At 42.9% G+C, this 26231-nt stretch overlaps 1 protein-coding gene across 1 annotated transcript in view; it reads right to left on the bottom strand.

The window, feature by feature from the left end:
- The window catches only part of DSTYK (dual serine/threonine and tyrosine protein kinase), a 71162-nt gene that overhangs the window by 38388 nt on the left and 6543 nt on the right, over window positions 1–26231 (bottom strand). Inside the window, exon 2 of the mRNA XM_056558075.1 lies at window positions 6018–6406. Coding sequence (XP_056414050.1) covers window positions 6018–6406 — 389 coding nt within the window. The remainder of the gene's footprint in view (window positions 1–6017; window positions 6407–26231) is intronic.

Here is a 26231-nt window from a genome sequence, read left to right as displayed (position 1 = left end):
TCCCACCTGAAAAGCCCAAAACGCCAAGTCTAGGATCCCTTTCCTCCATCACCCCTCCTCTAATACCAAACTATCCTACACGCTAGACAAATCGAATGGCTTTCAGTCAAACTATTCTACCGTATAACCTTAAATGGGCATGGTCAGTCAAAAACATTTTATATGTTGTACATCTTGACAAAACATTAACCTAATATACTTCATAAGAAAATGTTCTTTTTATAGAACTCATGGCTTGTAAAGTCATGGTTTTGTCCAAACTGAAGCACAGGCATGGACAGAGTCCAGTAAGGGAGGGTGGGCTAGCACTTCTCTGCGCTCTCTCCCGTCTCATCGGACAAGAGAGCACAGAGGAGTGCCATCAGACAGGAGATCGCACAGAGGAGTCCTATCAGATGGGAAAGAGCACAGAGGATTGCCATCATACAGGAGAGAGCACAGAGGAGTCCCATCAGGCAGGAGAGAGCACAGAGGAGTCCCATCAGGCAGGAGAGAGCAGAGGAGTACTAGCCCACTCTCACTTAGGCTGGGTTCACACCATGTTTTTCAAATACGGTAACCGTATACGGTTTTCCGCAAAAAAACGTATAAGACCGTATCCGAAACCGTATGCATAGAGAATGCATTGTAAACCGTATTCCAAATGTTGTGTACGGTTGCATCCGTTTTGCCTCGGATACGGTTTTGCCGATTTTTCAACCGTAGGCAAAAACGCTGTCGACCACGTTTTTGCCTCCGGTTGGAAAACCGTATGCGAACCGTATGCGGTTTTTTTAACATTGTTGTCTATGAGAACCGTACACAGAATTTCAGAATACGGTTGCACACGGTTTTTCTAATCCGTTTTTGAAGTTGACACATGGCAGATTGGCATTTCAATAGAACAATAGTAACTTTATTAAATTGCTGGAAAACTAATTCCAACAAAATAGCAAAACCGTTGGCAAAAACTGATGCAAACGGATAGAACCGTACGGGGAAAAACCGTATACGTTTTAATTTGTAGGCATACGGTTGCATATGGTTTTTGCCATACGTTTTTTAGCGGAAAACCGTATACGGTAACCGTATTTGAAAAACGTAGTGTGAACCCAGCCTTACTGGACTTTGTCAAAGCTGAAGAACAGGCATGGACAAAGCCATGATTTATATAAAAAATAAAACATTTTCTAATCAAGTATATTAGAACAGTGGTTCTCAACCTTTTTTGCTTGAGTACCCCTTGACAGCCCATTCCCATAAAATTGCACCCCCATGTTAGAGAAATTTATAAATGATTATAGTATAATTTATATGCTATATGCTTCACTTTCCTTTATAACAGGCCCCCTGTTCCTCTCCCTATCTCCCCAGTCCCCGGATTTACAGGTGACGACGTCTTCTCTAACCGTAGTTGTTTACTTTTGTTTTCTTCACTATCTGGCCTAGACCGCCATTGAGATTTCTCCCATACGAGACTTCTCAGCCAAACAAACATTTTGGGCTCCTTTCTACAGTACAATATCCACCTAATGTATTTACAAACTCCCCATGTTTATTATCACACACAGTAATAGTACCCGCTTTGCATCACCATAAAGCTGTTAGGCCCTCTCTGTGCCCCCTATATATAGTTGTAGGCCACCATACTGTCCCGCTTTGGTGCTCCACTGCTCCTCTGGTCTGGGGACCTATTGCTATGGCTCATAGCAGTAGGTCCCAGGTCTGCAATGGAGAAACAAAGCTCATGGTAGTTACTGCCCATAGCCGCCCAGTGCCCGTGCTTCCCCTTTGCTGTCCTCCTGCTCCGCGCTCCTCGGTGCCGTGACGTCAGCCTACCATTTATTTCAAAGTGGTCCAGACCAATAACCAGTGGCTGTGGCTGCCATTACTGATTTTTTTTCAAGTACCTCCATGAAAACTGCTAAATACCCCAGGTTGAGAACCACTGTATTAGAACAATTCATCTTTTGCCAAGATGTACAACATATAAAAAGTATTTGTATTTGACAGTGCCAATGTAAGGATTCCATTTTCACTCTGCCCCAACTAAAATCTGAGGTCCATATCTAATATAGGCAAATGGTACAACGAATGCAACCCAAGTACATGGGACACTTCTGATTTTAATTTATATGGCTGGCTATTGATCTGTGCTGCAGTACTCCTTTAACGCCTGGCTCTTACCATAAAACAGTAACAACATCCTCTATTTTGGCAAAATCCACCCTACCTTTTTGCTATCCCACATACCTCATGTTGATCTCTCATCATGGATCACCAGAAGCATTCCTACAGTGAGGGATGTGGTAAATCTCTAATCCTTCCTTAGCACCAAGTACAGTGGTCCCTCAACATATGATATTAATTGGTTCCAGGAGAACCATCATATGTTGAAACCATCATATGTCGAGTACATATGTCTATGTAAAAATGGTAATTGGTTCTGGGGCCTTGGAACCATTGTATGTTGAATACATATCTCTATGGGAAACTGCTAATTGGTTCTGGGATGACCATTGTATGTGGAGTGTTTAACAAACCAGGGTGCCTCCAGCTGTTGCACAACTACAACTCCCAGCATGCATGTACAGCCATTGACTGTCTGGGCATGCTGAGAGTTATAGTTTTGCAACAGCTGGAGGCACACTGATAGGGAAACATTGATGTATGGGGTGTATAGTGTGTATATGTATTGTATGTGATGTGTGACATCGCATACAGTACTGTACAGTTCTTTAAATACCTTCAGGGGGGACAGAATGTCCTCCATTACGATCCTGCCGACTACAGCTCTATAGGAAAGGAAGGGGAGGGCCGCCAGCAGCTCATTGGATGCCTGCAGCAAGATGCACAAGGCTATTGGCTATGGCTGCACTGGGGGGCGGGGCTTACACGGAAGTCACAGTGGAAGCCTGTATGAGTTAGCAGGACAGCATGTGAGTAACAGGAGGCAGAACGGGGCACACTAAACAACTGTCAGTTGCTGAAGTTGTCAGCGCTGTCAGATAGCTGTTTGTACGATGGCCCCGACACACAGCAGCATCATATGTCGAGGCTGCCTTCAACATACGATGGGCTCTGAGAGGCCATCATATGTTGAAATGATCATATGTCGGGGGGGGGGGGGGTCACTGTACTCTCTTTCTCACTAGATTTTATTTAAGCACCTTAAATCGCCTTCATCCATCAGCTTTTGGAGCTGGCGGATTGGTGTTCGCATTTTTTTGCTACTCAACTGAAGGGCCTTAAATCTTACAGTATATGCAAATATGGCCCATTCTGATGAATGTATTAAAATCTACTCCTTCATGTGTATGGAGTGAGACATCCAAACTGCACTCCAATCCAGTGGAAACAGTCACTCTCTCTGGTACAAAAAGCTCTAAAATGCTCATCACATATCGAATCAGTTATGAAGACTATCTTGCGGTCGTAATACGCCCTCGTCCCGCTCCCCTTCTATGACACACGCTGAGGAGCTGAGCGCGAGTCATAGCGGGTTGGTCCCAGTGGCAGACCCTTGTCTAATACCGGATATCACCGACAGCGGTGATGCCCGGAATTAACCCCTTAGATGTGGTAATCAAAGTTGATTGCCGTGTCTAAAGTGAAAGTAAAAGTATCCCGGCAGCTCAGTCGGGCTGTTTGGGGGACCACTGTGATTAAATCACGGTATCCCGAACAGCTGTGAGGACGGGGGGGGGGGGGGGGGGAAAGAGTCCCTACCTGCTTCCTCTCTGTCCGATCGGCTGCTTCATGCCTGCTCAGCAGGCTGGAGCAGCAGAGCGGCGATAACCGATAACACTGCTAATTAACACTGTTAATAAATGTGATTTAACCCCTTCCCTAGTAAAAGTTTTCACTCCCCCAGCCGTATCTGGTTCCCGTACACTACAATCGTAGTTTGAACCGGCCCTAAGTTGGGTATCATTTAAAACATATGGACCTAAAGAATATAGGTGTCATTTTTATCGATAAGTGCACGGTGTAGAATCTGAAGTTACAAAATGGCGCTTTTTCTTAAATTTTCCCTCACAAATATTTTTCTTGTTTCATCATAGATTTGGTGGTGAAATGACTGACAGTATTACAAATTAAAATTGATGGCGCAAAAAACAAGCCTTCATATGGGTCTGTAGGTGGAAATTTTTTTATTTATTTATTTATTTTTTTTAAGAAGTAGAGAGAGAAAAAAAAAACGGAAGGGAAAAAATGAAAAATGCTCCATCATCGAGGGGTTAAATTGTACTCTTCATACCATTATGTATATTTGTAATATACATAAAAAAAAATCTATATTTTTTGGGTGAAAAATTCTGTCCCTGCAGCTATTGCCTGTGTATCTCTGTGAGGAGTCCAAATACAGGAAGTGAGGGTGGACAAGTAGTGCTCTGTGCAGGTTCCGGGCTTGTCAGTCATAATGCTGTGTGAGACGGGGGGGGGGGGGGGGGGGGGTGAAACAGAGCCTCACTGCACAGAGCCCTGCTTGTCCGTTTGAACTTACTGTATTTTGTCTCATCACAGAGACACACAGACAATAGCTGTAAGGACAAAAATACACACATTTTTTAACCAATGTATATTACAGATATACTTGTTATTTTCTACATTATATAATAAGTTTGTTAATGACAGGTACAGTTTAAATGATGCGATCTGTATAGATGACGGAATTTAACCAGTTAAATGACAGACATCATAGCGATCTCAGAAGACCATCATTACCGGCAGATGTCAGCGGGCATCTGCCAGTTATAACGGTTAAAATGATACCCATGCTTACATCATTTACTATTATTGTACAGCTTTTAAAAAGTCAAACGTATTTTGTTAAAAAATATAAGCATGACTGACCCTATAACTATTTTTCCATAAATGGAAATGAATAAGGGCTAATTTTTTGGCGCTGTGATCTGTAATTTTTACTGGTACCAATTTTCAAGTATATACATTTTTGGACACTAACAGTTTTTTCTGAGATGTGATGTTAATGATTCCATATAGTGAATGGCGTAAATACAACATTATGCATGGACCCATAGGCTATCTCAATCCCACAATTTTTCCCATTCCCCTACCTTATGTTTTCTTAGTCATTTTGGTCATGACAATACAAAGAGGCTAATGATTTGTCCTTACAACTCTAAGCCAGCCATTTCAACACAACAATACTGATTCACTATGGTCAACTCGAATATGAATTGGTTTACTTTTCATACATCTTGTGATTGATCCAATATATTGGACTAATATTTTTGTGTTTATTTATTTTTAACAAATACATAACCTGTTGTAAAGTACGTTCACAGGGGTAATCTTCTGTAAGTTAGCCAATGTGGAAGTCCGATTCATACATTTTAAATATTCTTTATTGTGAAAATTACATATCTGTGCACTCAATGGGAAATAGTGTGCATTTCTTCATTTTAGAAATCTTAGCATAAAGGATCTTTCCTCAGTCATGTTTGAAGGTGCCCATATTATTTAGCTATTTTTGGTCTATCAAATACTTCCAGGGTTGTCCTGATCTGATGAAGTTAGCACCTATCCAACGTTAGGGGATAAGCTGATCGGTAGTGGTCTGAACACTGGGACCCTCACTGATCCAGAGAATAAGGACACAAATTTTTCCTAGAATAAATGGTGTGCACCGTGCATTTGTCGATCCACTTATTTTCTGTGTCGATTGCCGAACATTGCCAAGTGCTGAAATCCACAATAGCCTAAGGGAGATGGGGGTCCTGGAGTTGTGAATTACATCCCAACCGGATAGAAGGTGGTATCCTACATATGTTTCAGTGTGGAAAGCTAACCATTTGCACAGTAAATGTCTTCCTGTAAGGCCAGTTAACAAGTAAAGGTAGCCATACATTTCATATAGCTGCGGGACAAGAGTTTGTTCAGCCAAGAGCCATCTCACCCTATCTATCAAGCATGCATATACTCTGGATGGGGAGAAAGTTGCTGCCAGACACACCCAATTATCTTACTTTTTCCCAGTAATCTGATGAAAATGAGAAGTGGCTGCTACCTACCTGAAGCAACTGATGAGGTAGAGTCACCTCCAGCTCTGCCAGCCTGTGTGCAGGATCCTCCTCATCCTCTGGTACCTCCAAGTCTTCATCAGGTATGGTATGCCATTTGCCCTTATGGGCTACTAGTTGATGAACCAGTTCATACTGTTCTGGCAATGCTAAGCTCACCAGAGTCTGTTGGCCATGCCTAAAACGGATGCGCCTCCTCTTGCAAGTTTGAGGGTTGCAACACACACCAATTGGTAAAAGGTGATCCCCTAAAAGTGCATTAACCACTTTGCTTCTTGCACCACAGTTCTGTCCCAGGACAAACAGACATGGCCGACAGCGAACAGTCACCTTCAAATAGTCTTCTTCGTGTCGTGAGAAACTGATGCAATTCAGCTGACCTGTGAATTGGAGACAAACAAATGTTAGGATGAACAAAAAAAAAAAAAAAAAAAAAAAGGAAACTGCTCAATTTCATAATCGCCCCAAAACTTTGCACAACCATTATATTTTTGGCTATACATATTTTTGTGGAAGTGTCCCTTTATATTTTCTTAACCTTTTTGATTACTCAATATCCTACATGTTACCATATATTAGATACCAGAACTTAAACAATGGGAACCTTTGGCATCGCTCAGGTTTTTGTAAACAGGGAGGTTTTATTGTTACTTGACTTTTGATCCACCCCTTATATAATCTAGGAGAAAAACCAAACTGGAACAACACGTTCTTAAAGTGGAAAAGTATTTTCCCTTCTAGCAATTATTTGTGAAAAAGTTCAAAAAAGAAAAATTAATTACTGAATCAGAAGAGTTCACACACAACCTAAGTCTTAACAGGGTGCTCCGACTTCAGGTAAGAATAAAACTACTGCAGCAGCATAGAGCATTGCTTACCTTTAGGTAAGGTTTGGAAACCACCAAAAACTCATTTGTTTTGTGCATCTGTAATATAAATGTCAGAAACACTACTTCCTGGGTAGAGATGAGCGAACTTACAGTAAATTCGATTCGTCACGAACTGCTCTGCTCGGCAGTTGATCACTTATCCTGCATAAATTAGTTCAGCTTTCAGGTGCTCCCGTGGGCTGGAAAAGGTGGATACAGTCCTAGGAGACTCTTTCCTAGGACTGTATCCACCTTTTCCAGCCCACCAGAGCACCTGAAGGCTGAACTAATTTATGCAGGATAAGTCATCAACTGCCGAGCCGAGAAGTTCGTGACGAATCGAATTTACTGTAAGTTTGCTCATCTCTGGTGAGAATAATGTTTTACACCCCTCGCATGTTTTTAATTTTTTTATCAGAGAATGCCTTTAATACAGGTGTATTTTTGTATTTTTCTTTTCCCTGGTAGCCAAACAGCACTGTAATATGCTGTCCTTACATAAATAGGGTCCATTTAAAAATTCAAAATCTCAGGACCATTTAGCATTTACCACAGATCATCATCCTCAATAACCTGACACTTCAGTGCACTAAAATGGACAGCACGCTTATTTAACCAACAGTGCTCGGGCCCTTGAACACTGACCAAATTCTAAGAAGAAATTCTGAGCGGGATCTACTCCCCAATTGTGTGAATGTTCATTCAGCCATCCATTCGGCGCAATCTGCCCTAAAAAGCCCATTAGCCAATGGGACTTCGAATTTTAGGGGTTATCCAGGAAAAAACTTTTTTTCATATATCAACTGGCTCCAGAAAGTTAAACAGATTTGTAAATTACTTCTATTAAAAAATCTTAGTCCTTTTAGTACTTAAGAGCTTCTGAAGTTAAGGTTGTTCTTTTCTGTCTAAGTGCTTTCTGATGACACGTGTCTCGGGAACCGCCCAGTTTAGAAGCAAATCCCCATAGTAAACCTCTTCTAAACTGGGCGTTTCCCGAGACACGAGAGCACTTAGACAGAAAAGAACAACCTTAACTTCAGAAGCTCTTAAGTACTAAAAGGACTAAGATTTTTTAATAGAATTAATTTACAAATCTGTTTAACTTTCAGGAGCCAGTTGATATATGAAAAAAATAAAAAATAAAAAGTTTTCCTGGATAACCCCTTTAACTTTAGAGAAAAATTCCACACAAAATTAACCCCGATTTCGGGCTGCGCAGAACTTTCTGATTAGGAAATTAAGTAAAAAATAAATAAAAAAATGCCTCTGCATAGTCACTTGTTACTGGATTCCTTCATATGAGTATAAGGGGTACGTTCACACATACAGGATATGCTGCATCCCATTGAAGTTAATGGGTAGCTAAATTAGCAGCAGATCCTGTACTTATGAACGTACTAGGGATCGACCGATTATCGGTATGGCCGATAATCACGATTTTGGGCATTATCGGTATCGTCAATTACCTTGCTGATAAGCCAATAATGCCCCGCCCACCGCACCGTGGGTGGTGGCGGCGTCGGCCTATGGCACCGCAAAAGCCACTGCAGCGCATTGATTTAAAGCGCCCGCTTTAAAGAAATGATCTGCAGCGGTGTCGCGGGGGGAAAAATAGCCGATAACTTATACCGATATTCCGGTATAAGTTATCGGCTATCGGCCCTAACCTCCACCGATTATCGGTATCGGCTCTAAAAAAAATGATATCGGTCGATCCCTAGAATGTACCCTAAATAAGATTGTTCAAAGCAGAGATCACACTACAAGATTTAGAAGTTTTAGCAAAAACTGCAGCGGCAGTAGGATGGGAAAGCACAGCATGTTATCTAGGGTCTAGGAATGGAAGGGTTAAAGCCTAGGCGTTCTAGAAGCCTAACCAGAGTCACATGCCATCCAGCAGCATTAGGAATTAGGATAAATATGTTACAGAACATGAATTAGAACAATTAAGAAAATGTGAAGATGGAATATGGCTCCTAATAAAAACATGAATTCCTGTTATTTTAATACGGATTAACCCCGTGTAACAGAGCTAAAAAGTTACTTTTCTCTGCCCATAGTAACCAGTCACATGACAACTTACAGTTTAGATCAGTGGTCTTCAACCTGCGGACCTCCAGATGTTGCAAAACTACAACTGCCAGCATGCACGGCTGTCCGTGCATGCTGGGAGTTGTAGTTTTGCAACATCTGGAGGTCCGCAGGTTGAAGACCACTGGTTTAGATAATGAAGGCTGTGAACTGATTAGTTGTTATTGGCAACACTAACAATCTTAGGGTAGGGTCACACGTGCTGTATTTTGCTGCAGCTTATTTTGCTACCCATTGACTTCAATGGGTGGACAAATCTGCAGCAGCATACTGAGCAAACGCAACAGCAAAATATGGCACGCGTGACCCTAGACCAGTGCTTCTCAAATAGTGGGGCGCGCCCCCCAGGGGGGGGTGCAAGGCTCCGTAAAGGGGGGCCCCCCCCCGACTCACTCGCAAGCGGCGTCCACACGGTGTCTGTTGCCTAGCAACTCTACGGCTGGATCTTACTTACGGCCCTGGGTTGTCAGTGTGGTGCCTGGGAGAGGCGCTTTGAACTCTGGCGTGGCGCGCGGGTGACGTGACCTCACATCTAAGCACAGCAGCCCACCATGTCGGAGTTCACTGTGCCACCGAGCAGTGCGCCCGCCGCCCTGCTCTCTCTTGTACAGGCCCTGCTTGTTGTCAGTGTACAGAGCCTCATACATTAATAAGGATACAGTGTTATGCAGAGGTGTACTTATAACAATTTTATACACAAATTATACTATTTACAGTCACGCGGGGGGGGGGGGGGGGGGGGGAGGGGGCGCAAAATGTTTTCTTCTTCCTGGGGGGCATGACAAAATAATTGAGAAGCACTGCCCTAGACTTACAGAAATTTGTTGGAGCTAGAGGCAGCTTTTCACCTTCAGGGGAGAGGTAATTTCCACATTTTTTTCCTATGGAGCATTGCCTCTAAGGGCCCATTGACACAACTGAATTTCAGGCCCCATTCACACTGTGAAGTTTGAGTGGAATACGGCGGGGAAAAAAATTCAGCTCAGAAATTCCATTGCAGCAGACTCCTGTTTTCAATGGGATTCTGCTGCACTGTGCACACAACGGGATTTCCAATTCCAGCCTCGGCAGAAAGAATTGACATGTCAATTCTTTCCGCGGAATCTGCTCGTAAATAAGGAAACAGATTGCTATCAATGGAGACTGTGGGGGAGATGTATCACAACCTGTGCAAAGGAAATGTTGCCCATAGCAACCAATCAGATCGCTTCTTTCATTTTGCAGAGGCCTTGTTAAAAATGAAAGAAGCAATCTGATTGGTTGATATGGGCAACTCAGCAACTTTTCCTCTGGACAGGTTTTGATAAATCTTCCCCCAGTGTCTGCAGCATTTCCCAGGCAGACATTCCGCTATGTAAATATACCCTCAAGTAGGATTTCCATGGGAAAAGTTCTGTCTGGAAACCTTGTGGGATCAAATCCCCACTGAGGTTTTTTTTCCCACATTAATAAAAAACTGTCTGGAAAAAAATATATAAAAAATATATAAATAAATGCGCACTTTATGTTGCGTGAATCTGGCCTGACATTGACTTGTGTATGTAGAGGGATGTGTAGCAGACACTGATAACATTTTGTGCCACACAAACAATCCAGTGTGTGACAAGCAGTGACTGGAGTCTAGTCAGGTTATTGGGAGCCAGTCAGCCCCTGTTTGAACCTATTTCTAAATAAATGGCCTATACTAGTTAGTGCAAGATAGGGAAGATGTGCACTGGTTCATACATCATTCTAAATGCACAGAAACTGCAAATCTGACACTATTGCGGACTGTCTGTGGACCCATTCAAATCATTGGTAGTGTAACTCGCAGCAGGTTTCCCGTGGCGTGAAACCTGCTGCTAGTAATAGCTTGTGAATGCACCCTTAAAAGCGTACCCGTCAAATCCCCCCCCCCTCCCCCAATTTTTTTTTTTTAAATATATCACTCAGTACCTAATCCTGACCATGTACATCTAATTTTTGTGTCTAGCACCCCTTTTTTTTTAAATTTATATTACACTTAATTTAGCTCACTAGTCTGAATTCCTCTCAAAAAGGGAGGGGGCGTGGCCTCACTGTGCAGGTCTCCGCCCCCTCCCTCAGTATGCTGTCTGCTCACATCTCCCCTAGCATTAGCAAAACTACAACTCCCAGCTTGTCCTCACTGACAGTAGCGGGACACAAGCTGACAGTGGGAGGATTTTTCCTACAGCTCTGGGCTCTGCGCTCACAGCTGTCAATCAAGGAAATGTGTCCATGACATAGGTGATGAAGCATGGACACAGCAGGGCTAGTATGTATCCAAGCAGACAGGGGGGGGGGGGGGGGGGGGGGGAGTTGTTTGACTGCCATTTTCAATATGGAATACTGAAAATTTTCTAATGATTTTCTATTGGTTTTGCATGCTTTACAACATATAATCAAAAGTGATTGTATCCGACAGTGCCCATTTGAAGTAATTGACCGAACACAGCTTAAAATCTGCATGATCAAATTCTGTGCATTAAATATGCGCAGGATACTGTACGTGTGAATAGACCCTTAAGAGCGAAGTGAAGCCTGTTACATAAGTGCGCCTCTACTTCTGTATAAATTCCACACTTCTATGAATAAAAATATAACCCAGAGAGGTTACATCACAAACTCTAAGAATGTGTTTTACCCAAGAGCCAACCTCAAGATAAATCTCCTCTTTGTCTACATCTAGAGATAAAAAAAGCCCCCGAGATCTCCCATGTGATCACAACTCCGGGCCCCATAAACAAACACACACTCTCAGGGCTCTATACAGACACTGCGCCTACAATAACCACCCTGTATATATTCCTGTCTGCAGAAATATATACCATGGACTTCTGAAAGTTCTTCTAAGGCCACATATAGGAAAGAGAGCTTCCACAAAAACAATTCCTCAGAAACAGGAAAGAAAGAAATTATTTTTACCAGATGTGGAAGCCAAAAGCATCACAAAAAAAAGCATTGCTCATAAATATCACTGTTTAACCCCTTAAGGACGCAGGACGTAAATGTACGTCCTGGTGAGGTGGTACTTAACGCACCAGGACGTACATTTACGTCCTAAGCATAACCGCGGGCATCGGAGCGATGCCCGTGTCATGCGCGGCTGATCCCGGCTGCTGATCGCAGCCAGGGACCCGCCGGCAATGGCCGACGCCCGCGATCTCGCGGGCGTCCGACATTAACCCCTCAGGTGCCGGGATCAATACAGATCCCGGCATCTGCGGGAGTTCGCGATTAAAATGAACGATCGGATCGCCCGCAGCGCTGCTGCGGGGATCCGATCATTCATAACGCCGCACGGAGGTCCCCTCACCTTCCTCCATGCGGCTCCCGGCGTCTCCTGCTCTGGTCTGTGATCGAGCAGACCAGAGCAGAAGATGACCGATAATACTGATCTGTTCTATGTCCTATACATAGAACAGATCAGTATTAGCAATCATGGTATTGCTATGAATAGTCCCCTATGGGGACTATTCAAGTGTAAAAAAAAATGTAAAAAAATGTAAAAGTAAAAGTAAAAAAAAAGTGAAAAATCCCCTCCCCCAATAAAAAAGTAAAACGTCCGTTTTTTCCTATTTTACCCCCAAAAAGCGTAAAAAACATTTTTTATAGACATATTTGGTATCGCCGCGTGCGTAAATGTCCGAACTATTAAAATAAAATGTTAATGATCCCGTACGGTGAACGGCGTGAACGAAAAAAAATTTTAAAAGTCCAAAATTCCTACTTTTTTAATACATTTTATTTAAAAAAAAATTAAAAATGTATTAAAAGTTTTTTATATGCAAATGTGGTATCAAAAAAAAGTACAGATCATGGCGCAAAAAATGAGCCCCCATACCGCCGCTTATACGGAAAAATAAAAAAGTTATAGGTCATCAAAATAAAGGGATTATAAACGTACTAATTTGGTTAAAAAGTTTGTGATTTTTTTTAAGCGCAACAATATTATAAAAGTATATAATAATGGGTATCATTTTAATCGTATTGACCCTCAGAATAAAGAACACACGTCATTTTTACCATAAATTGTACGGCGTGAAAACGAAACCTTCCAAAATTAGCAAAATTGCGTTTTTCGTTTTAATTTCCCCACAAAAATAGTGTTTTTTGGTTGCGCCATACATTTTATGATATAATGAGTGATGTCATTACAAAGGACAACTGGTCGCGCAAAAAACAAGCCCTCATACTAGTCTGTGGATGAAAATATAAAAGAGTTATGATTTTTAGAAGGCGAGGAGGAAAAAATGAAAACGTAAAAATTAAATTGTCTGAGTCCTTAAGGCCAAAATGGGCTGAGTCCTTAAGGGGTTAACAAAAAAAAAAAAAAAAAAAAAAAAAAGGGGAACAAGTTGCACATTGCAAAATAGAACAATGAAGAAATCCAAGGGACCCCCCCCCCCCCCCCCCCATTTTTTTGTGGGCCATTTTTCCCCTGACCAGCTGCAACAAAGTCAGACTGATACTCCTTTACCTGGACAGCTTTATTTAGGTGGTCACTTTCTCTATACAAGTCTATGAGACCCTCCATAGGTCTCAGAGATCCATATGGAAAGTAACTTCCGAAGGGTGTGGTTCCTCCATTTGAGTATGAAGTAATTATTATGGTGAAGTTGACATATTGGAGAACTGCATTACTCATCCTCGGCTATCATTTTAGGTTCCCCCCTTCTTCCCCTCTTGCTCTGCAGACAGGCTAGTTGACTTCATGCAATGTTTTTATTGCAGCTTATAACCTGGCCTCCTGCACTAGAGAACTTAGATCAGCGTTTCCCAACCAGGGTGCCTCCAGATGCTGCAAAACTACAAGTCCCAGCAAGCCCGGACAGCCGAAGGCTGTCCGGGCATGCTGGGAGTTGTAATCTTGCAACAGCTGGAGGCACCCTGGTTGGGAAACGCTGACTTCGGCTGTGTTCACATGGCAGTCTAGACCCGTCCCGTTCTTCTCCCTTCAAAAATAAAAACGGACTTTAAAAAAAAAAAAAAATAATGGATGCAACTGGATGTTATCTGTTTGGATCCGTTATTGTTCAGTTAATAAACAACCAAAAAATAAAGAAATACGCATGCTCAGAAGTCAAAAACTGATCAAATAAAGGATGCAAATGGATGGCATTAAAGGCTCATCCGTTTTCCATTGACTTCAATGTTAAATTTACTGTATCAGTTTTTTTCTTCTGTTTTTTTTTTTTTGGGACGGGATAAAAACAAACAAAAAAAAACACGTCTTTTCCCCCCCCAATTAAAAAAATTAAAAAACAACACAAAGGAAATGAGCGCAGACAGTTGCAAACAGATGTCAAAGGATTGTAAAAGAATCCCTTTGACAATCAGTTTACAAGCAGCAACAACGGAACCTAAGCGGGGGATTTAAAAAAAAAAAATTTAAAAAAATTTAAAAAATTAAAAGCAGGAACAGACGGCCGTGTGAACGCACCCTTAGATGGAGGCCTCCCATCAATTCCCCAATGAAAAGTGCTGACACATGCAGGAAGAAACATTCTTTATAAAAGGCACTAACACTTTCCAATACTTGAACACACAAAATCAGACATTACAGGGGATTGTCCGACCGGTGTAAAGTGAACATCAGAAAATACAAAACCATTTACAAAATAGATATGGAAAACATGATTTCATTTTTTTTTTATAGTGATGTAATTTTTTTTTTTATATTAGATAGATATATATATATATATATATATATATATATATATATATATATATATATATATATATATATATATATATATATATATATCACACACACACACACACACACACACACACGTCATGCCAATAATATTTGTATATATGTTATTTATTACTTTAATAGGCAAAGTACTTCCTGTTCTTTATAAATCACTTCACAGCTGTCATCACAGGCTGGTTTACAATAGAAGGTAACATACCTATTATTACAGCTGGAGGAGGGCATCACAGAATCCACCCTTCATAGACCACTGTCATAGGCTCCCTCCATCGCCATCTTGAACTATGCCCCCTGCACAGGTCTCAGAGCATGCTCATAATACGTTCTATCAAAGTCAGGGAACACCATCTGTTCACAGGTTTAAAATGGGTATTCCGGCATGAGACATCTTATCCCCTAACCAAAGGATCGTGGGGTCCTGCCGCTGGGACCCCCCCACGATCTTTGTGCAGCACCCTGTACCAGGTGCAGAGATGTAATGTCACACCACGCCACACCCTCTCCATTCATTTTTATGGGAGGGGAGCATGATGACATGAATGGAGGGGGCGTGATGTTACAAGGGGGCGTAACGTCACGTCTCTGGAGCAGCGCCTGGCACAGAATGCCTCGCGATCAGACATCTTATCCCCTATCCTTTGGATAGGGGATAAGATGTCTAAGGCCAGAATACCCCTTTAGGGTGTATTCACACATAAAGTATTTTGCGCAGATTTGATGCGCAGGATCTTCTGCTGCAGATTTCAAAGTAAATTAAATGACCGAACACAGCTTGAAATCTTGCACATCAAATCTGCGCAGAATACTGTACTTGTGAATAGACCATTAATGCGATTTGTGGGGCTACTATAGATATAGCTGAATACTGTTGCCAGTAAATTTGGTGAGATGCCAAATAGCAGTGTGAACTTTAACAATTTGAAAATAAGCAAGTTAGAGGTGTGGTCAAAGCGCATCACCTAACAAGTGTCTGATCAGTGGGAATCTGACCACTGGGACCTTTACTAGCCATGAGAACAAGCGCCCAGCGATTCTCAATCTAAAGGGAGTAAAAGCTGTGCACGTGCACTTTCACTGTGGCTCCATTTAAAGTCCAAGAGACTGTCCTATATCGTTTGGCTGCAATAGCAATGCACTTACAGCTGTGGGTAACCCACAGTGGATTACTACATGTGAACGTACCCCTTAGAGTACATTCACACAGGAAGGAAATAAAGCAATATAAGAAACATAGGTAGGAAATATTACATGAAAAGGGAAATTGACAGCAGGGTCATCCACACTAACCTAAATATACATATAGAAAAGAAACAGTGTCACCTACATTAAAGGGGTTATCCACCATAAGGTGATTTTAGTATGTACCTGGCAGACAGTAATGGACATGGCTTAGAAAGGATCTGCGCTTGTCTTGGGGCTAAATGGCTATGTCATGAGATTACCATAATACTGTGGCTAGCTGTTTGTGAACTGGCATTTCTTGTTTGACTTTTTTGTTACTACAAATCCCACAATTCCATTTTCCTCCCTCCCACACATCAGCCACCCCACCCATTGAATCAAAAGACCTGTGGTTTTCAATCAGGGTGCCTACAGCTGTTGCATTAGTTGCAGATTGATCCCTCCACCCATTGAAGCAGACAGGCTCCCTGTCATCAGCTGACTAATGAGTCAGGTCTCGGCCGCATTGCAAGCTGGGAAAAATCAGAGACAACAGTCATTTTGTATGCTGTTATAAATAAATAGTGGGGCGAAAATCACAGAAGAATTGTGAGAAAACCCACACACACACACACACACACACACACACACACTATATTATGAACTACACAAATTTTACAACCCATGTAGCATAGTCAAATAAAAAAAATCCTGGAATACCCCTTTAAGTGTTCTTACCAGGTAAGAAGCAGTGTAGACATTCAGGAGATACTTATCTTGTTGCTTATGTGGAAATTTCTTCTTAAATTGCACTGGAGGCAACTGCTGCCGTATGTGCAACGCTTTCACCAGCCACCTTTTGCCAAAAACTGTCTCCTTGACAGGCACGAGGGGTAAATATATCAGTCATCAGCAGCCAGGGCCCAAGGCTAATGCCAGAATCACCCCAACCCCTTTTCCTCTAAAAAAAGAAGAATATGTAGTCGTCCCCCCCCCCCCTCCCGCCATTTATTCCGCCAACCCTGATATAATTCCCCCACCAAATGTTTTATTTTCAGGCTTTTGTCCTTTTGCCCTCTGTCTTCAGCTCACGGTCTGTGAGCCCTGGCACTCTGGAGGAGGTGTTCTCCTGCCAGGCCAGCAGGAGACCAAACCAAGAGGACACATAGAATACGGACAGGACCGCAATGCAAGGGAGAACACCATTTCACAGTAGATGTTGTGGTGTGATGATGATGTGTTCCGATTTCCTTAATATATACCCGTCAAACCCATTTTGTTTTGGATCTGACCGTGCCTATTTAAGGGGTTAAAAAGTCTACTGTGTCAGACCTTAACAAAAAGTGCAAGTTCTACAAGCTCACATAACGGCTTCTAACATATCACACTTTGCCACCAACTTGCCAAATTCTAAGCTAAGCTCTCAAGTTCCACACACCATGGTGAGAACTGCGGCCAATTCTCTGAAAGCACAACTTTCCTGTCATACACGTGTTTTAGATACAACCTGAGCAGCAGGAGACCTGGAGGATTAGACACACCACCCCTATGGTTAACAACATTTATCGTATACATTCACTGAAACATGGGGTGACAACCACTAGACATATAAATACATAGCTAGTCTTTTAGGCAAGTTCATCTTTCCAAAGAGCAGGGCTTCAGTCTACAGGCAGCATGTTGCCATGACACTATGAATTACTGATAAGCTTGGGCATTTCACAGTAATCCTGGTTTAAAAGTGCTGCCAGAACCTAGTTAACTAGTCATGGGGGGGGGGGGGGGTCCCAGTGGCTACTTCCCACCCCAACAATACTATGTGATGTCTCTTCCTATACATATAGCGAGAGACTCCTATCCCAGTCTGGCCAGAAGCAGCCAACAGGTACCTCCCCATGAATAGTTAACTCGTTCCTGGCTGCATTTTTTAATTATGGATTACTTTGAAATGCCAGAACAACTTAAAAATTCATAGTTTTCCAGCATCATGCTGCCTGCTGTTTGGGCAACATAAGAGGGACGACAGGCTCTCTTTAAGTTGCATTCATACAGACTGGATCTGCTGCATATCTGACACTGTAAAATCTACACTTTTGTATTTTTACTTGCCTTGTAAAATCCGCAACTGTGCATTTACCACTGCAGATCAACAGTGGATCCAGCACGTGTTTGAATACACCCTTTTGGGTCAGACATGCTGTATTTTACTGGATATTTTATGCAACTGATTGTTACCCATTGACTTCAAACGGGTAGAAAAATATAAAAAAAAGTTACTCTTACCGGTAATTGTTTTTCGTTGAGCCGATGACGGCACCCTTGGAGAGACTGCCTCCTCATCCGCTGTACAGGATACAGGAACTAAATTGCATATAAGGATGGACCCTGTTCTTAAAGTATGGAGGACCCAAACCAAGCATCTCAAAAAGATTATTACTATATCTAAAAAACAACATAATACATCTTACATGAAAAAACAAAATCAGAAGTAAACTAAAAGGAATTCTCAAACTTCATAAAGGAGGTCTAGATAAGATCCTTATCTAATATGTTTATCTATATCTCTATATATTTCTATATACAGGGTGGGTGCGTGCCGTGAGTTTCCGTAGTGGAAACTACCCGCCATAAGCTTCGTGAACACCCAAGGTGCTTGGGAGAGATCAGAGGGCAGGGCCTGAAAATACAGGTGCACTATGGAATTTCCTATAACCACTGCCACCCTGAGAAATAGTAAGCTTCCCGCAAATCCAGGGTGACCATGAAACAATTCTGGCTCAGGTTCAGGATAGCCCACTGGATAGTTTCCATATAAAACTTCTCGTACTTTAGGGACAATTCAGGCGCTTTAGATAGATAATCGTACGAAAAGAGCTATTTGGCTTCCTTACCAGAAACAGGGTCCAGTAAAAATCGCTGTCCCTGTTCTTGTACCGGAACAGAGCCAGAACCTTCTTCTCTAGCAGGGAAATCACCTCCTTAGAGGGCAACTTACTTCTCCGGATAGGACTGAAGGTCTGTGACCACAAATCTGGAACCCGGAAGACAAGAGAACAATTTTTAAATCATGCTTTATTGAACTTAATAGCCAGTGGCTGCCTCCCACTGGGAAACTCCTGTCATTGTTGACAAGACTTTTTGGCTGTATAAGGGGTGGTAAACACCTCTCTTCTGGCCCCTCCAATCTCTAGTCCTAGAGGAATCTATACTGAAATACCCCCTCCCCTGAAAGGGCTTTCTATTTGGGAAGGGATAGCAGGAAAACTATCAGAGGCCTTCTCTAGGACCTGGTCTAGCTCCTTTCCAGAAAGGTAGTTTCCATCACATGGTAGGGAACATAGTTTGGATTTAGGGGCCACATCACCCTTCCATTCTTTCAGCCATAGGGCTCTCCTAGTCAAGTTAGAGAAAGCTGAGGATCTAGCTAAAAGCTTTAAAAGGTGTCTGCAGAAGAATCAGAGATAAAGTCCGCTGCTGCCAGCTTAGGAATGGATGCAAACAGTTGTTCTCCAGGGGTATCGTCCTTAATTTGTTCAACCAACTGGTCAACCAACACTCTTAAGGATCTAGCTACAAAAGTTGTGGCAATAACAGGCTTGAAAGAACCAGCAGCAGCGACCCATGTAAATTCTTAAGGAACCCATCTGCCTTTCCATTAATGGGCTCTTTTAAAGAACAGTTATCTTTAAAAAGGAAGAGCTGCTTTCCTAGTAAGCTTAGCCACTGGTGGGTCAATTCTAGGACACTTGTCCCAATTACTACAATCCTCTTCCTGAAAAGGATCCTTCCATTTAATAGATGCTGGCACCACCGTAAACTTTTTGTCAAGTTTCTGCCATTCATTTTTGATAATAGAAGACAGAGCCTAATGGACCGGAAACACAGCATGCTTCCTGGAAGCAAGACCTTCAAACCATGTGATCTTGTACAGATTTAGGCTCTCTTTTACTCTAAATTCATAGTAGCTCTAACCCCTCTCACAAGACCTTCCACAATGTCTGCAGGGAACAAGGATCCACCTGAGCACTCATCCAAAGCTGGGTCTGACTTTCTTCCATATGAAACGATTCCATCTCATCAGGAATCACTAAGGCCAGGCATTCAGGCTCTACCATCCTACTCCTACAGGGCTTCTGAGAAGACCAGGCCAACATGCACGCTCTGATCTCTCTAACCACATCTTGCATATTCTTCGTAAACGCTGGGTAAACATCTTCCACAATTTTCTTGACACAAGATTCATAATGGGAGCCCACATAAGCTGCATCCAGTCTCCTGCATAACACATTCTTTGCTCTTAGCTTTCGCTTTTTTTTTTTAGTAAGATCCTTAGCCTACGGATAGAATAAATGATCAGATAGTGTATAAGGCAGAAAATTGTCTGGGACATAGTACCTGCTGGTGGGGTAAGGGGACTGTCACCGTGGCAAGCTCCACGAGTCCTCAGACTGGAGTCCACCTTCTCCTAGGCCTGGAAGGGTCTCTGGACTGGCTGGGCAACTCTCCGGTTTAAGTTTCCCGCTCCCAAACTGCCACCATTTACGGCCAGAAGTCGGCTGACCCCCTCATCTATAGTACTAGTGGCTAGAACGCCACTTCCTCCCACCAGCTCCTATGTTTTTCTTTCCAAACGTGCAAGCACACGCTCAAAAACACACCTTGACTTCTAAAGGGTCTGCTGCAGAGAATTTGCTTCTAATCTGCCCAAGTGAATGTACCCTTATGCAGACTTGACACCAGATTGAGCAGAGTTTGGAAAGCATTTAGTTCAGAATTGGAAAAACCATACCTCAATATGCATTTTTTTCTTTTACAGTGCACATATTGTCTGGACCTTGACTGTTCATGGGTCAGGATATAATGAGACACTCCAGTATTCTGGTCATAGATCCTTCTGCCAAGGGAACGCTTTTATGCTCATCTCACTGGCAATATCTATTAGAATATGAGATGTTATACAATTGCCTTCATTTGGTTTTAAAGGGGGCTATTCCAAATCACCTGAATAACCAGCAGACCACCACCAATCCCAAGAACGGAGGAAAAATTGCCAAGCTCAGTGCACAGCATTCTTTGGAAAACCCGTACAGAATGAATGGAGTGGCGAATGTGCAAACATGCAGTGCTCCATTTATTTTGGGGGACAATTTTCTTCTATTCTCAGAAACCACCCGTATGTTAAATGTACATTTTCCTATATGTTTTGAACAATGTGCCCATAACTATTAGGTCTTTATACATTAGATACACTAATAACTTGGACTGTTGCTTAGCTTACCTGTAGACCAGCTGGATTCCATGCAGTTCATATACAGCAATACAGTGAACCCTCGACCTACGATGGCCCCGACATGCGATAATTTCAACATGCGATGGCCTCTCAGAGGCCATCGCATGTTGAAGGCAGCATCAACATACGATGCATTTTTATGTCGGGGCCAACGCATAAACGGCTATCCGGCAGTGCTGACTGCTTCAGCTGCCACCTGATAGCCGTTTACGGTGTCCCGTGAGCTCCGGTGATGTCTCTTACCTGTCCTCGGGGCTCCGGCGCGTCCCCTTCGGGATCCTCTGCATCGACGTCATCACGTCGCTGCGCACGCCGTCCCATCACCCAATAGGAGCGGCGTGCGTAGTGACGCGATGGCGGTGACGGAGAGCACGGATGCCAGGGAAGCAGAGGCCTTGCCGGAGCGGCGGGGACACCTCGGGGACGTGGCGACTGCGATTGAAGGAGACATCCAGGGCAGCGGTGACGGTCCGGAGCGGCGGGGACAGGTGAGTACAACTTCCTCTAATCGTGGTCTACAACCTGCGGACCTCAACAGTTGTTGCAAAACTACAACACCCAGCATGCCCGGACAGCCAACGTGGTTGAGGGACCACTGTATATTATAAATCTTTGCATCTACACTATGTGTCATCTACCACATTCCTGTCAGCAGACAAAGCCTTTCTGAGAGGTTTTACAGCCATACCACGCACTGAGTCATCCACCCATCCCAGAGCCATAGAAGCTGTCAGATCACAATGGTCACGGCTTCTCAGTGCAAGCAGAAAACAAGATCTCACTTCACAGCAAACTGTGATGCTGCAGCATTGGAGGATTTAGGCAAATATTAGAGGTCAACACCACAACCCCCGATTTCACAGCTTTACTAAAGTCAGATTAGACTCTATAGCCTGAAGCTGCTACATTCTGCAGGTACATATTCACACGTGCCCGATGTACAGTTCTGCTGCGGTAACTGACCACACAAGTCCACTGCGGTAAAGGGATTATTACAAACCCGTCATTCTATTCTAGCAGTTGTTGTGTGCGTATTATTGGCTTTACCATTGTTCTCCCTTATCTCTGGATAAGATGTCAGTTTTTGATCTGAATTCTAGGAGCCAAGGCAAAACAATGCGATTTGGAAGGTCATTTAAAATCAATACAGATTTATAAAAGCTAAATAAAGGAAAAAAAAAAAAAAAAAAAAAGTGTTATCTACAGTATTTGCCTAGTACCATCATTTAGGATGTTTACCCCTATGGCAACATGTAGAGCTCCAACATTAATGTAACAGACGTGTGACAGTGACCAATGCAGTCACAACTGTTCAATTACTTTCCCCATTCACTAGCAAAAGAGTAACACGAGGAAGGAAAACCCATGAAACTCCCGTCACACCATAGTCACGTACTGTAATTCCACCAGTCCATTATGGTGTGAATAAATTAATTCTAGGAGCCAGTTCGACAATGTCCATCCCAAAAAGGAAACTTCCCGAAGTTTACTCCAAACATATCCATAGACTTCTATGGGCCAGACTGCCCAAATAGACTGGCCTATTGGCATAAATCTTAGTCAGCATACCTAAATTGTCCAACACAAGGGCACACATACATAATACACAAAGAAACATACATTTTTCTCTTTTTAACAATGAAGCCATGGCATAATTTGCTTGTACAGCATACAATAGCTTTTGTTATAAGAGTCTCACTACATAGAAGGTCAGGAGTACACACCAAACAGAGCATGTGCAAGCATAAAAGGCATACAAGATAATGTATCCTAGTGTCTATAAATAGACAAAGAAATCACTAGACTGTCATACTAACCAATGAGAGAGATTTTCCACTGCTTTATATTATTGAGGATAGAAATACATTCCTCATAAATACCTAAAGGAGGAAAATTATATATATATATATATATATATATATATATATATATATATATATATACATACATATACACATATACACATACACACATAATTCTGTTTAAATAGCAAGCCTAGTGCATCCATAACCCCCTCTCCCCCCAACACATAATCTATAGTAGTGTACTGTGTAAATTATACAGCAGCACAGCCTTTTTAGTGTGTGTTCACTACCAATATGTCAAGACTGAGCATGTGCTGTGCTATAATTAGCCAGAGAAGTAGGGAGAAAGTAACTGTGTGTACTACTAACAAACAGCCCAGCTCTGGTCCTGCCCCCTGAAATGAGAAATAGCTGTTCACCGTGGAGGGGACTCTTTAGGCACGTTCACATGGCCACTTATCCCTGTAATATTTCTCCCATACAAGTTCCGTTAGTGCAGCCTTTAAACGGCTGACAAAGGATTGTAAATTAATCTCATCGATGTCAATGGGATTTATTTACAACCCTTTGTCAGCCGTTTGCACCAGTCTGCTCTCATTTACGTTTTTTTTTTGGCAGGAGAAAAGATGTTGCATGCAGTATTTTGTCAAAGATAATGGATTATAAACGGATAATATAAATTTTAAAAGAGTACCTATCAAAAATAAAAATAAAAAAATAAAAAAAACTTTTCTACACTAACTTAGAAAAGGGGGGGGGGGGGGGGGGGGACTGCTTCCGCCCTCAGGTCATAAGAATAGTACCTGCTTATCCTCAGTGAACGGGGCGCCGCTTGTCCTCACTGCCCAGATGCCTGCTTGTCCCCAGTGTTCAGAGCGCCGCTTATCCTCAGTGCCCTGCATGTGAGCACAGCGCTCTCGCCTGTCTGATTGACAGGCAGGGAGCTGCACTGAGCTGAGCTGGTCACGTGCTCAGCCAGCATTGCGATTTCAGACTCACTGCCAGGCCGGCGTGAGTCTGAAATCAATGAAAAGCTTGCAGCTAGGGAGACCCCTAGTGGCCACATTTTCTAAACTAAAAAAAAACACAAAAGGAAGCATTTTTTTTTTTAATTAAATCTAATTACAAAGTTGTTCTACATACAATCAGCTCTAACATATCAAAAAATAATAATTTGATGATTGGTACTCTTTAACATTGAAGTCTATGGGTAACGAATTGAAAACGGATGAGCCTTTAATGTCTCTGTGTGGACTCTTTTTTTTCCCCCCCAATCTGTTCTTGATCCATTATTGCTTCTGAGCATGTTCAGAATAGGTGTGAGGAACCAGTAAATAGCCAGACAATAATAAAAACTGAAAATAAATGGATTAAAAACTGAAAAGGATGCCATTAAGTGACCTCCTGTTGCATCAGTTAGTATGGTCCATTTAGCAGCAAGGATGGGAAACCATGCCATGTGAAACAAGTCTTAGGGCTCAATGACAGCAGTGAGAACCTAAAAATAAAAACACTCATAGTAGGGATCGACAGATATCGTTTTTTTAGGGCCGATAGCGATAATCGGTGGAGGTTAGGGCCGATAGCCGATAACTTATACCAGAATATCGGTATAAGTTATCGGCTATTTAACCCCCCCGCGACACCGCTGAAGATCATAGATTTAAAGCGGGCACTTTAAATCAATGCACTGCAGTGGCTTTTGTGGTGCCATAGGCTGCCGCTGCCGCCGCCACCACCCGCTTCTCTCCCCCTACCTGTCAGGGTGGTCCGGGCCATCCATCGTTCCTGTAGTGTCCGGGGGCGTTCCGGGTGAACCGGTCCGGGCTGTCCTTCTCCGGCGGTCCTCTTCTCCACTCCGGGCAGGCTCCGGCCTAGTACGCTGCATAGACGCCGCTGCACAGTGACGCCCGTGCGCAGAGACGCACCTGACGTCACGGCGTAGCGGCGTCTATGCAGGCCGGAGCCTGCCCGGAGTAGAGAAGATGACCGCCGGAGAAGAAGGACAGCCCGGACCGGTTCAACCTTCACCCGGAATGCCTCCGGACACTACAGGAACGATGGATGGCCCGGACCACCCCCATTACGGGTAAGTTTAATTTTTCTTTTTTTATTGACTCGGAGGGTGGGGAAGGGGCCCGACCTATATAGCGGTATGGGCAAAAATCCATACCGGTATACCGCCCAGCATCACGGTGGGGGGGGGGGGCGGTCGCAGTGCAGGCGGTGCATTATCGCCTTATCGGCAAGGTAATTGCCGATACCGATAATGCCCAAAATCGTGATTATCGGCCGATAATATGTCGATCCCTAACTCATAGAAGTATGAAAGACACCGATCACTCACCACGATATATGGACAGATCTAATGGCTGGTCAGTAGGAAGCCCCGTCTGGAGTGACAGTGCCGTTTCATGCCGCTGTTTGCGGGCCTGAGGAAATGCCCAGAGGGCGTGAAACGGTGGTGCTCGGACGGGGCTCCCTACCACCTACTGCCCTGCCGTTACATCCGTCCATGTAGAGCCACCTACGTCGATTGGACTAAAGAAACAGCATTAGACTCGTGGTGAGTGATCTGCGTCTTTCTTTCATACTTCTATGAGTGTATATGCAGTGACTACTCAGCGTGAGCACCACCACCCGTGTGCTGATGTGACTAGCGCAGACCGACTGACCGCACAGATTGAGAATCTTCTGTCCCAGTGCAGTGCCAAGTGATCCTCTTTATACTTGTGCTAAAATAAAAACCTTGTTACTACTGTGGAGGGTTAATAAAAAAAAAAAAAAAAAAAAAAAAAAAAAAAAACAATCCAGGTTTTAAGAAATTTTTGGAAACAAAGCTTCATAAAAAATAAATAAATAAATGCAGTGTTAGTAATCGTTCGCCTCAGTTCATAACTACTTGTTAGCTTTTATCAGACTGACAGCGGTAAGATCACATGATTGGGAACAATAAGAGCCAGCGAATTTACATCTTATTCCTGAACAGAACTCCTTAAACAGTCATAGCATTCCGATTATCCCCAAGAAAGTCTATGGACTCCTACTTACATCAAGTGTTCCTGAATCACAAGATAATAGACTGAAAAAGGAGCCATAAAGAACTACACTATAGTGTCCATACAATGCAGCCTTTACCTAGTTGTCTTACATGAGGTCATCCTGGCCCCCCATAAAGCCCTGCTGCCCATAGAATGGATGATGTATGTAACACTACTCTCCTGAGGTTTATAGATCAGCTTATATAGAGGCACATTCCTTAGATCAGTA

This window comes from Hyla sarda, chromosome 2 (genome assembly GCF_029499605.1).
Source record: "Hyla sarda isolate aHylSar1 chromosome 2, aHylSar1.hap1, whole genome shotgun sequence".
In the NCBI taxonomy this organism is placed as follows: domain Eukaryota; kingdom Metazoa; phylum Chordata; class Amphibia; order Anura; family Hylidae; genus Hyla; species Hyla sarda.
Note: the sequence above shows the minus strand (reverse complement) of the source record. Positions and strands in the feature narration are given on the sequence as shown.